Source organism: Thalassophryne amazonica, chromosome 7 (genome assembly GCF_902500255.1).
Source record: "Thalassophryne amazonica chromosome 7, fThaAma1.1, whole genome shotgun sequence".
Classification (NCBI taxonomy): Eukaryota; Metazoa; Chordata; class Actinopteri; order Batrachoidiformes; family Batrachoididae; genus Thalassophryne; species Thalassophryne amazonica.
The window spans coordinates 44,768,527-44,781,647 of record NC_047109.1 but is presented as its reverse complement, the minus strand read 5'-3'; the positions used below and the strand labels follow the sequence as shown (position 1 = coordinate 44,781,647).

Here is a 13,121-nt window from a genome sequence, read left to right as displayed (position 1 = left end):
GAAAAATGTCAGCTACCTATTTGATAAACACTACTCAATCTAGAGCCCGTGGATCCCCACAGGCAACACGCTGGTAATGATTTTATTTGTGAAGCAATTCCAAATAAATAGTACTTTATAACATACAGTATTAAAACACGAAACCTGAACAGTAAAATAATATACAAAACAAAATGAAACAGCCACAGGCAGGAACAAGACAAAAATCAACATCCCAGTTAAATGTCATTACAGTGAGTTCAATAAACTAAAACCATCTGCTTAAAATAACTGGTTTAAAAACAACGTGAGCTTTGAACACAAACTAAATGTTCCTAATTTCTACATGTAAACTATTTCACAACATGATAGGCCAAGGATTTACTACATACTGACATTTTCTTTACCCTCGAAACACATAAGTCGGCACCCTGACAAAGAAAGACTTGTCGATATTCTGTCGCGATGAGCTCCCCCGTCGAGTTGATCTCCCCGTAGCACAAATCGACAGTTACGCGTGTCAAGTTGAGCTCCCCGTCGAGCTGAGCTCTCTGTCATCTAATGGCAATATTTTGCTTGAAAGACAGCGATTACAAGACAGTTTTCCTTGATAGTGGAGCTCATCTCAACAGGTGACCGTGTCTCCTTAAGACGAGCTCCACTGCTCATGCGCACCTCACCTGTCGAGTTGAGCTCACCCATCGAAGAAAAGTAGAAAACCCACGTCTTATCTTTACATAAAAATACAATAATAAGTGTCTTCAATTTTAAAAAGTAAAGAGTTGAATGTACATGCTGTCTTTAAAGCAATATATGGTCATTAGATGACGGGGAGCTCATCTCGATGGGGAAATGCGCATGTGCAATTGCGTGGTAAACAGAGGTAGATAAACTCAACGGGGGGCAGGTGTTGAAGTCCAGGGAAGAGAGAACTGCACATGCGCAGTTGCACGGTCGAGATCCTCTCGATGGGTAGATCATCTTATCGGGACAAGAAACACTTAAGGCTCAGCACATTTAGGAATGTTACGTGGTGCACAAGCATTCAGTATCTTGTATGTTAGCAGCAAAACCTTGAAATCTATTCTTGTATGAATAGAGAGTTCGTGAAAGGAGCCAAATCCCGGAGTCATTGTCTTTTGGCTGCCCCCATTTGTTCATGGTCGCCAACAGCGGATTCAGTACAGACCTGGATTGGGATTTTGCACAATTTTTTCACTGGATGCCCTTCCTGGGGTAACTCCAGTTTTCTCCGTAGAAACAAAGACAGCTCCTCTTCTTCCTCCTAAGAGGTCTCCCATTCAAGTGCTAACCAGGACCCACTCTTCTTAGCTTCTGTTCCAACAGGATCAGGCATACACAGAGCAGTATTTGGTATTGATGGAGAAACCAAAGCTTTTTGAATCACTGAATCAATATGATTGATTCACCGCTGTCCAAGCCAGACGCTTTTGCAGCATATGTCTCTGAATGCTTGAAACACTGTAGGCATACATGGTGCATTAGTTGGTAGTCCACCCCCCCCACCCCCCACCCCCCCCCACCCCAAAAAAAAGAGAAATGAACTGTGGTGGGAAAATACAGTAAAGACAGCCTGTTCTTGACCTTGGGCCTTGTCCGTGGCCTGGCTTTTACTTATCACATAAGTTGTTTTCTTTAACTCCCAGTGCATTCCACATTGCTATGGGAAAGTGCTGCAGGTACATTCATTGACACACAATGTATAAATGTTCTCTCTTGCCAATGTGTGGGAGGTGGTGGCCTGGAGGTTACACAGGAGGGCCTGTGATTAGAAGCTCCTCAGCTATATTCCCATCAGACAGGAAAATCACTGAGGTGCCCTTGGAAAAGGTCCTTAATCACCAAGTTGGAAAATTGTAGTGTAAATGCTATCCTGATAAGATTTCATGTGACGGTTATGTGCCCTCACACTGAAAAGACACGCAAAAGACACTTTTGTCTGTTTTATTTCAAGAATTGTCACAACAAAATCCGTACCAGCAATCATAATGCATGTTTGGAGTACAAATCCTTGCAAATTAATTCAGGGGCCTTAGTAAATCCATACTGATGTATGTTTTTAAAGCCTCGGCCCCACCGAATAATAAGTCACGCATAGGTGTGTCAGTGATTGTTTGAAGAATGATCCATGTTTTAAGCCGTCATGTATCCACGTCTAAGGTTCCTCTATGTGCCTCTCTGTACCTTGCATGTGCCAGGTATCAGCCTCCAGTGAGCCACGACTGACTGTCATTTGAGCCCCATCCAGCCTCGAGTGGCTCGTGTCGTCACATATGATCCACATCAAGTCACATATCATCTATGTAACATGACGCTGGTGCATGTTTGGTCCAAACCTCCAGCCCTCCCACACTTGTTCCCTTTAAAGTGTGGGTTTTCAGTTCACAGCATCCATTCAAGATGTCACAATTTTAAAACGCACTCCAAAAAAATATGCTGCACTGAGTGAGTGCGCGCTCCTGCGACAGGGATACAAATTGTGACGGGGATAACTACTTTGGCACAACACTGGCTGGTGTGCGCCAGGCTGCTGTTCCCCTGTGTTCCAGAGTCAAATGTAGCAGTTCTGTGTGTTCACACAGCTCTCTGTGACAACAACAAAAAAGACACTACAATAAGGTGGCCGCTATAATTATATACCTCTCTGCCGCAGCGGCAGTCACCATGATCCAACTTTTAACTTTGTGTTATGTCTGCAAAATCACTCTTTTGCGTGCTCTCATTCTGCGTTCCTGGACAGCTCTGTGCTCCTTCTCGCTGGCTTCCTTTCCATCCGTGGCTCACTGGCGTTATTTCTTCCGCGGTTTTAAACACACAGCCACTTTGACACTGTGATCCAGCTTTTAACTTTGTGTTTGTCTGTTATTGACTGCAAAATCACTCTTTTACGAGCTGGCGTTTTGCGTAAATGCTCGTCTTGGGTGCCAGTCATTGCGTCGGCGTGCACAGAGTGCGCCTCATCTGATCCATTAACACGATGTTAAATCGATCATAAACATACTTTTACAGCTAGGAATGAACATGCAACTACCAAGCTATGAAAACATTACAAATAGTTACCTTTAAGCTGTTCCAAAATATGTTTCTCATGGAGCAGGAGGGGGAGGAAAAAGGGTCCAGATGAAACAGTCTTCTGTGATTCCAGAAGCGATTAGAGGTATTTTCTACATCCAAGTTCTCACAGAAAAATTATTAATCGGCTACAAAATAATTATTTTATATACAGAGTACGGCGCACAGAGCAGGTGGAATTGTGTGCACAAGAGGGCTGAGCCGCTCCAAAAATAGCCTCTCAGGTCCTCGTAGCTGCCAGGTGCTGGGATAATGGGCTTTTAGCAGCCTCGTCCTCACCACACACTCCTCTAAAATCCTCGTTAGTAATCATAGTAACTCGTACACAAACTGCCCCATGTTGTTGTTGCTAAATTTTGAACATCTTGAAATTAGCGCCACGCTCAGGGATGAGCCTCGTAAACCGAATATACAGCCTCTAAAGCCCCTTTCACACCGGGCCCACTTCAAGTGGTGTCATGCGGCGTCAAAAACGACGACGCCACGTGGAAGTAACCCAGTGCCGAGACGATGTAGCTCAACGCCACAACAGCATGAGGGACGCAAAGGATGAAGCGAATCGGATGCCAAAAATTAAACGTTTAATTTTTTTTGCGTCCTGTGCTTGACGCAGAAATGAAGTGATTTCAGCGCAAGTCAGAGCAAAGCGATGGTACTCAACGTGACTGGAAGCCACACTCTCACAGTACAATGTTACCCGACACCAATTTATGATTCCTGCTGTGTTCCACTGTTCCCGAAGTATAAATCACGCAGGACTGTTTTTATACCGTGAACACAATGCAGTAAAACTACACACTCAAAAAGAGCACAGAAAAAAAAATGTTGATTGCAGTCTGACAGCTGCTGCATCTCCTCGCTCTTAAATTCTCTCACAGCTGTGTTTAAATAAAGTCCATAAAAGTCCTGCTCACAGACTGATTGCCAGAGACAGGACATGTCCACATCCAGTAAAAAGTCCACAAAAACTTAAGATGGAGATGTCCCAAAGACATCTCCAGTCCACCTCACGGACAGTTCGTTCACACGCGCACGTGAACAATTAAAAGAAAGAAAAAAAAAAACTGGCTGCTGCAGTCTTCACTCTCTGCTCCAACTCTCTCATCATTGTGTTAAATAAAGGACAAAAAAGGACATAAGTCCTGCTCACAGACTGATTGCCAGAGACAGGACATGTCCACATCAAGTATAACTCCAGACATCTCCACATTTGCTCACGGAGGGTCCGTTCGCGCGCGCACACAGCTCGCAGTCAAAGGAAGAAACATAAACTATAACAGACTCAGAGCGCAGACCTGCAGCTCAGCACAAGAACAAATATAAACTACACTCAACAAAAATATAAACGCAACACTTTTGGTTTTGCTCCCATTTTGTATGAGATGAACTCAAAGAGCTAAAACTTTTTCTACATACACAATATTACCATTTCCCTCAAATATTGTTCACAAACCAGTCTAAATCTGTGATAGTGAGCACTTCTCCTTTGCTGAGATAATCCATCCCACCTCACAGGTGTGCCATATCAGGATGCTGATTAGACACCATGATTAGTGCATAGGTGTGCCTTAGACTGCCCACAATAAAAGGCCACTCTGAAAGGTGCAGTTTTATCACACAGCACAATGCCACAGATGTCGCAAGATTTGAGGGAGCGTGCAGTTGGCATGCTGACAGCAGGAATGTCAACCAGAGCTGTTGCTCGTGTATTGAATGTTCATGTCTCTACCATAAGCCGTCTCCAAAGGCGTTTCAGAGAATTTGGCAGTACATCCAACCAGCCTCACAACCGCAGACCACGTGTAACCACACCAGTCCAGGACCTCCACATCCAGCATGTTCACCTCCAGGATCGTCTGAGACCAGCCACTCGGACAGCTGCTGAAACAATCGGTTTGCATAACCAAAGAATTTCTGCACAAACTATCAGAAACCGTCTCAGGGAAGCTCATCTGCATGCTCGTCGTCCTCATCGGGGTCTCGACCTGACTCCAGTTCGTCGTCGTAACCGACTTGAGTGGGCAAATGCTCACATTCACTGGCGTTTGGCATGTTGGAGAGGTGTTCTCTTCACAGATGAATCCCGGTTCACACTGTTCAGGCCAGATGGCAGACAGCGTGTGTGGCGTCGTGTGGGTGAGCGGTTTTCTGATGTCAATGTTGTGGATCGAGTGGCCCATGGTGGCGGTGGGGTTATGGTATGGGCAGGCGTCTGTTATGGACGAAGAACACAGGTGCATTTTATTGATGGCATTTTGAATGCACAGATACCGTGACGAGATCCTGAGGCCCGTTGTTGTGCCATACATCCAAGAACATCACCTCATGTTGCAGCAGGATAATGCACGGCCCCATGTTGCAAGGATCTGTACACAATTCTTGGAAGCTGAAAATGTCCCAGTTCTTGCATGGCCGGCATACTCACCGGACATGTCACCCATTGAGTATGTTTGGGATGCTCTGGACCGGCGTATATGACAGCGTGTACCAGTTCCTGCCAATATCCAGCAACTTCGCACAGCCATTGAAGAGGAGTGGACCAACATTCCACAGGCCACAATTGACAACCTGATCAACTCTATGCGAAGGAGACGTGTTGCACTGCATGAGGCAAATGGTGGTCACACCAGATACTGACTGGTATCCCCCCAATAAAACAAAACTGCACCTTTCAGAGTGGCCTTTTATTGTGGACAGTCTAAGGCACACCTGTGCACTAATCATGGCGTCTAATCAGCATCTTGGTATGGCACACCTGTGAGGTGGGATGGATTATCTCAGCAAAGGAGAAGTGCTCACTATCACAGATTTAGACTGGTTTGTGAACAATATTTGAGGGAAATGGTGATATTGTGTATGTGGAAAAAGTTTTAGATCTTTGAGTTCATCTCATACAAAATGGAAGCAAAACCAAAAGTGTTGCGTTTATATTTTTGTTGAGTGTAGAAGAGAAATCAGAGTGCAGTGTCTGGCTGCAGCCAAACTGTGCACTCTGATTCCTCTGTGCAGAGAACCTGCAGGCTGCGATTTCACCTCCTCTTTACTCCCTGCTGCGCGCATCTAACGCAGACTTTCCTGCATCCCATTACTCCAAGTGGGCCTGGTGTGAAAGGGGCTTAAGAGCATCTCAACATGCCGCGTGGCTCATTATTCATCCTTCATTATTTGATGGGACCAGGGCTTAACTTCCACACTTGATTACACTGCAGCTTAGTGTAACTTCACACCCAAGAAGTCAACACTTGACTGCATTCTAGCTCTGTGAATACTCAATGAATACAAGCGCAGGTACTGGCAGTGCTTCTTCATTGACTGTTGAATTTCACAAACCGTTTGATTCAGTTGACCAGGCGTCTCTCTGGCACATCCTGAAAACTGCGGCATCCTCAACAAGGTGCTGTATGTTATAGTCAGCCTGTACACAGGTGCTGTGAGCGCTGTGTGGAGCAGGGGCAGAATTTGATATCTTCTCAGTGAATTCTGCTGTTCATCAGGAATGGGTTTTGGCTCCTACACTGTTCAGTGCTTGCATGAACCAGGTGTTGAGCAGGGTTGTGGAGGGTTTACTTGACTTTGTGGATGATGCTTTGATCTTTATGGAGACAAAGGATGCCAATTGCAGCACTTGAGGAACTAATTGAGGAATGAGAGTGCCTGGGGTTGCAATTATCCTGAATCAGGGAGTGTCCCAATCTTGTCGTTGTGATCAGTATTGGGCCAGATTAAGGTGTAAGGGGTTTTTTTTTTTAACTATTATTTATTTATTTATTTCAACACAAGTCTCACAGATGTCTGTTCCAGTCTAGCTCTGTTTTCTCATCTCTGTGCTGACAGAGCCAACGTCCACCCATTTTGTCAGTACTTTCTGCTGGATCACCAGTAGTGATACAAGTTTTAAAAACACATTTGCACTCTGCTTTACTTCAAAAATCACTAAGTGTATGTCTGATGGATGGAGTGTGTGGCACGTTTCTTAGTAGCCAGTCAGGTAGCGCTTTCCACATATACTGACGTTTTCATCGTCCTGTTGTTTTTGTTATAATAGGCACTGTCTCAGCCCATAGACAAAAGGATGAGGGATATAAGTCCCCCCCCCATATCAGTGTTGTTATTAGTTATAATGAGGATTCATTTGTTTTTTCATCCAAACTTTCATGCATGTGATTAAGTCAGTACTGCTTTGAGTGTTTTTGATATTATACATAATGCTGCACTAAGTGGAATACATGTCATTTAAACTATTGTTTGCTTTATTTTATCAAAAGTAAGTAAATAAAAACATGAAGAACAGCTTGGATTGAAGCTAGGTCCCCCCACCTTTTCTTAATGCATTGCAGTTGTTAAGCATATTGGATTGAAATTAATATGCTTTCATTTTCTCCTGTGTATATTTCAGAGCAATATTGAAGAAAATACAAGTATTGGATCAGAGCTTTGTTTTGCCACTTACTTAATATTAAATGACTGTTATTGGGATTGGAGGCTTTCAGTGATTTCCTGAACTCAGCCGTCAGAAGTGTATCTGAATGTGGTCAAAGTGTTGAACCGGTAGTGACATTGACTTATCTTTGCAGTGGCATACATGATAGAGAGACATCTAGGAAAAGGTTATGTAGTCATAAGGTCCCTGGGCAGTAGTGTTTTTAAATGCTAATACCTATGCAGGAGAACAAAGGGCCAGGGCTTCCTGTCTTCACTGTATGGTTGTGAAACGTGATGGTAACCAGTTATCAAATGCGATACCTGGATGTCTTTGTTACTGGGTCTCTTCAGACCATCCTTGAGTACAATGACTTGGTGTCAAACAAATGTATGCTTAAGTAGACCTGGGTAATTGTAAAAAAAAAATTGCAGTGTGCGCATTTTCTGCAATTCCAGCCACTCAGAAGAATACCGTCCTTTCACTTGTCATGGGTGTTTTGGCTGCATTTCTCACTAGTTTCCTTCTTGTGTGATCACTCGGGCATCGAGAATGACCTAATCCAAACTGATGTACCATGCAGTACCTACTGTTTGTATTTGTTAATGATTGATGTAAATTAAGCCAAAGATGTGTTCACTGATTTAGAAATCTTCATGTATCCATCCATGTTTAAAGAAAACTTACTGGAAAAGTGATGATTAACAGTAATAATAATATTTATTTTCCCATTAATTATGGGCACCTTGGTGGCCATATAGCTACTGGTCTTCTTTTCAGAGTAGAAGGTTTCTGATTCAAGACCACCCCTGCCCTTTTTCCGTGTAATATGGAGTTGCTTCAGGAAGGGCATTAGCGTAAAACTTGTGCCAAACCAAGATACATATTTGGTCTTTTGCGGCGACCCTAAGTGTAACAAGGGAGACATCGAAAGAAGTTACTTAATTTATGGGATTAGAATTTGGATGGGCTCAGAATGAATTCCACCTATAATTCCTAAATTGTTCCTAAATGATTGCTGCAGAGATGGTTGTCCTTCTGGAAGGTTCTCCTCTCTCCACAGAGGAATGCTGGAGCTCTGACAGAGTGACCATCAGGTTTTTGCTCACCTTCCTGACTAAGGCCCTTCTCCTCCGATGGCTTAGTTTAGATGGGCAGCCAGCTCTAGGAAGAGTCCTGGTGGATCTAAATGTCTTTAATTTATAGATGATGGAGGCCAATGTACTAATTTGGACCTTCAGAGCATCACAAATGTTTCTGTACCCTTCCCCAGATTTGTACCTCAAAACAATCCTGTCTTGGAGGTCTGTAGACAATTCCTTTGACTTCATGCGTGCTTTGTGCTCTGACATGCACTGTCAACTGTGGGACCTTATAGGTAGACAGGTGTGTGTCTTTACAAATCAGGATTTTTTTCACAGCATAGGGGAGAACTTGGCGCGGCATAGTGTGAGTGTTGTAGGAGGGTCTGGGGGCATCATCTGTCTTCTTCCACCCCCTCTGAAACACTATTTTCTGCATTTCGAGGGCCAAATTTTGTCAGGCAAAGCCTAAGAATTTTTATCTTTGTTACAGCCTTATTTTAAAGCCAAAAGAAACGAGGCATCAGGCCAAAACACGGAAGATAAGAGTGTAGAAATGTGTGTCAGAGGAACATTAGAACTGCTAATTTATACACAGCAGTTTTCTGAAGAAAATCCTTTGAAATGTGTTTTTTTTTGTTTTGTTTTTTTTTACCTCGAGATTGATTTCTGATTACTGTACATGTTGAAGGTAAAAATGTTACTTACTTGAGAAAACTTACTAAATAGTTGTAAGTTTAAAAAAAAAAGGTTCTTTAGAAATCTTTGTTAATCTTTAAATTTAAATCATAACTTATCTTGTTGTTTCAGAAGAGATGATGATGATGATGGAGAGATTATATCTTCACACTGGCCTGGGAATGCCTCGGTATTCCCCAGTTAGAGGTGGTCAGTGTTGCCCGGTGTCACAGACCGAACAGTCCCCCTAAAAATCTGTCCACCATGATGATGCATTTCACAGATTATCACCTCGTTTTTGCTTCAAACTGCACTCCAGTCATCATCCATCTCAGCAACAGATATCTGAAGCTTTTGTGCAACAATCATTTCCACATAAGTTCAGCATTATTTCATCATACGTTCAGCATTATTTCATCATAAAAGGTGGCAGAAGTGATCGGAGCACCGTAGCTAAACGAGCTGCTAGCTGGTGCATTCACCGCATGTCAGACATTTCAAAGCGTCATGGAATTTCACCTCGTTTCTGCTTAAAACTGACTTTAGAATTATTTAAGAGGTTTTACCTTTATCATCTGATGGTTAATAATCCCATTAATCCATTTGATTGTTTTGGGTGAAGAGACTCCCTCTCAGATGTGCTGCTGTGGTCCGAAATGGCGCATGCGCAGATGCAAAAGGCGGACCAATTTTCAGGGGTGGACCGTTCAGTCTGCTACACCGGGAAAGGGAAGTTTGGGGTCCCCTGCTGGAGCTGTTGCCCAGCGACCCGGTCTCAGATAAGTGGTTGAAGATGAGATGAAATGAATTTCATTCATTAATTTCATCTATTTTGGAATAAAGCTAGAACATAAAATGTGGAAAAATTGAAGCGCTGTGACTGCTTTCCAGATGCACTGTAATAAACTAAAATCCCCCGGCATAATTTGAAAACCCTGACATCCCTTTGAACTAAAGCTTAATAATCGACTCTCCATGTTCATTTTAACTCTGTTTTGATGGTGTAGATGGAAAACTACAAAGGTTGCCACTGTTCAACTACTCATGAACTTAACTAACAAATTTAAAACAAATTTGTACACAGTGTGCCCCTTGAAAGAGGATGCACCAGTAATACTGAACAGGTGTCGTGAAACTTCTGGTTATACATTCATATCCAGTAGATCTTCTATTGGTCCTTTTTGATTCTAGTTTCAGCGAATATAACTTGTCTGCATTTTTCCTCTCTCTGTTCAAGTGCAGAAACATTTCCTGAGTTGAGTGTACATGAGAAAGAGGCCATGCTGACATTTTGTTGAGCCGTAGCATGTCATCATTAAAATTGATTCTTTTATTTGAATTTGTTTATAGTCCAGAGGAACAAGAAAAGAAAAGCTGAAGACGAAGATGATTCCACACAGATGAAGAGACTCACATCTAAACAGGTAGGAAGTTTTCTCTTATATCCAATAAAAAGGCTGAAGTATGTCAGGAGACACTTTGGATAAATGATGTGACTGGAATGAGAAATGTTCTTTTGTTTTTAGCGTAAAATTTTATTAACTCTATTTGTTCCACTGTATTCATCTCTTCCACAGAGAAGAGCGATGGACCGTGCTCAGAAGACAAAGAAAGTTGGTGTTCGATATTATGAAACGCACAATGTGAAGAACAAGAACCGAAAGGCCCAAGTTACCTCTGCACAAGAACCAAAAAGCAAGAGATCGAGGTCTTAATAAAACACACGGAATAAATGCTCATGTTAAGAGTGTTTGTTTTGTTTGTTCTTTTACCTCTATAAATGATGTGATCTTTTTATCAAATTCAATTCATTTTATTTATATGGCACCAAATCATACCAGGAGTCACTTCAAAATACTAGACCTGACCAACCCTACGAGCAAACATGCTGGTGACAGTGGTAAGGGAAGTCTTCTGAAGCATGTGTTGTTGATGATGTTTTACAGGAAGAAACCTCAGTCAGACTAATCTCTGTGTGGTGGCTATCTGCTATAGCCATTAGATTAGATTAGAGCACAGGATTGGTCGAACATACAGGAATGTTACTGAGGCAAGGAAATACAGTTCATTGTAAATAACTCATTGTGGCTGGATAATTGACAAAAATGAGGTCTGGATCATAGTAACAAAAAAAGGCATAATTAAGTTGGTGTGTATGATGATGCCAGATCTCAGTCACTGAGGTAGATGTCCTGGAGACTACTTTTAAACAAGCTTCACCTCCTATTTGCCTTCAGATGTTTAGTCACTCAGTACATACCACAGAGTTGTAACCTTTCCTCTTAATGGTAGCTGGTCCAATTCAGTTCACCTGGAAAATAAGTACAGCTGATTTATAGCTTTCTCCTCACTGTAGCAAAGTCTGCTTATTCGAAAAGTAGGATGCTAACAACGTTTGTCTGATAGCATCCATTTTTGTCCTGTGCTAAATGAATGGGCAGTGTGCAAATGCGACCCTTTGTGCAAAACTATCCAAGTGGTTGTTGAGTTGTGGCTTCCTTGCTTTGGAACTTTTGATTGAACAACATAAGCCAACGCAACACTAGTAAAACTAAATATTACCGTACCTGAACATTATTGGTTTTATCATTCATGATGGCTCAGATACTAGGGGAGCTACGACCACTACATTTGGACTAAACCAAAGCAACTGTTTTGGGTTACTTAGATGACCCCAAAACGATAAATAAAAACTGTCCTCAAGCCAGTTATCCAAGATGATATATATATATATTTTAAACAAGCTTCACCTCCTATTTGCCTTCAGATGTTTAGTCACTCAGTACATACCACAGAGTTGTAACCTTTCCTCTTAATGGTAGCTATATATATATATATATATATATATATATATATATATATACAGCAGTGTTCACAATAATAGTGCTATGTGACTAAAAAGATTAATCCAGGTTTTGAGTATATTTCTTATTGTTACATGGGAAACAAGGTACCAGTAGATTCTCACAAATCCAACAAGACCAAGCATTCATGATATGCACACTCTTAAGGCTATGAAATTGGGCTATTAGTAAAAAAAAGTAGAAAAGGGGGTGTTCACAATAATAGTAGCATCTGCTATTGATGCTACAAACTCAAAACTTATGTTCAAACTGCTTTTTTAGCAATCCTGTGAATCTCTAAACTAGTATTTAGTTGTATAGCCACAGTTTTTCATGATTTCTTCACATCTGCGAGGCATTAGTTTTGTTGGTTTGGAACCAAGATTTTACTTGTTTACTAGTGTGCTTGGGGGTCATTGTCTTGTTGAAACATCCATTTCAAGGGCATGTCCTCTTCAGCATAAAGCAACATGACCTCTTAAGTATTTTGACATATCCAAAGTGATCCATGATACCTGGTATGCGATATATAGGCTCAACACCATAGTAGGAGGAACATGCCCATATCATGATGCTTGCACCACCATGCTTCACTGTCTTCACTGTGAACTGTGGCTTGAATTCAGAGTTTGGGGGTCGTCTCACAAACTGTCTGTGGCCCTTGGACCCAAAAAGAACAATTTTACTCTCATCAGTCCACAAAATATTCCTCCATTTCTCTTTAGGCCAGTTGATGTGTTCTTTGGCAAATTGTAACCTCTTCTGCACGTCTTTTATTTAACAGAGGGACTTTGCGAGGGATTCTTGCAAATAAATTAGCTTCACACAGGCATCTTCTAACTGTCACAGCACTTACAGGTAACTCCAGACTGTCTTTGATCATTCTGGAGCTGATCAATGGGTGAGCCTTTGCCATTCTGGTTATTCTTCTATCCATTTTGATGGTTGTTTTCCATTTTCTTCCATGCGTCTTTTTTTTTTTCTTCCCCATTTTAAAGCATTGGAAATCATTGTAGATGAGCAGCC

General features: G+C 42.0%; 1 protein-coding gene across 2 annotated transcripts in view; it reads left to right on the top strand.

Annotated features, from left to right (window-relative positions):
• gnl2 (guanine nucleotide binding protein-like 2 (nucleolar)) overlaps positions 1–11,010 on the top strand; it is a 56,172-nt gene extending 45,162 nt beyond the window's left edge. For both annotated transcript variants that reach the window (XM_034174095.1, XM_034174094.1), the window contains exons 15-16: positions 10,603–10,676; positions 10,830–11,010. In XM_034174095.1, coding sequence (XP_034029986.1) covers positions 10,603–10,676; positions 10,830–10,967 — 212 coding nt within the window. In that variant the 3' untranslated portion in view covers positions 10,968–11,010. The remainder of the gene's footprint in view (positions 1–10,602; positions 10,677–10,829) is intronic.
• The last annotated feature ends 2,111 nt before the right edge of the window (positions 11,011–13,121 follow it).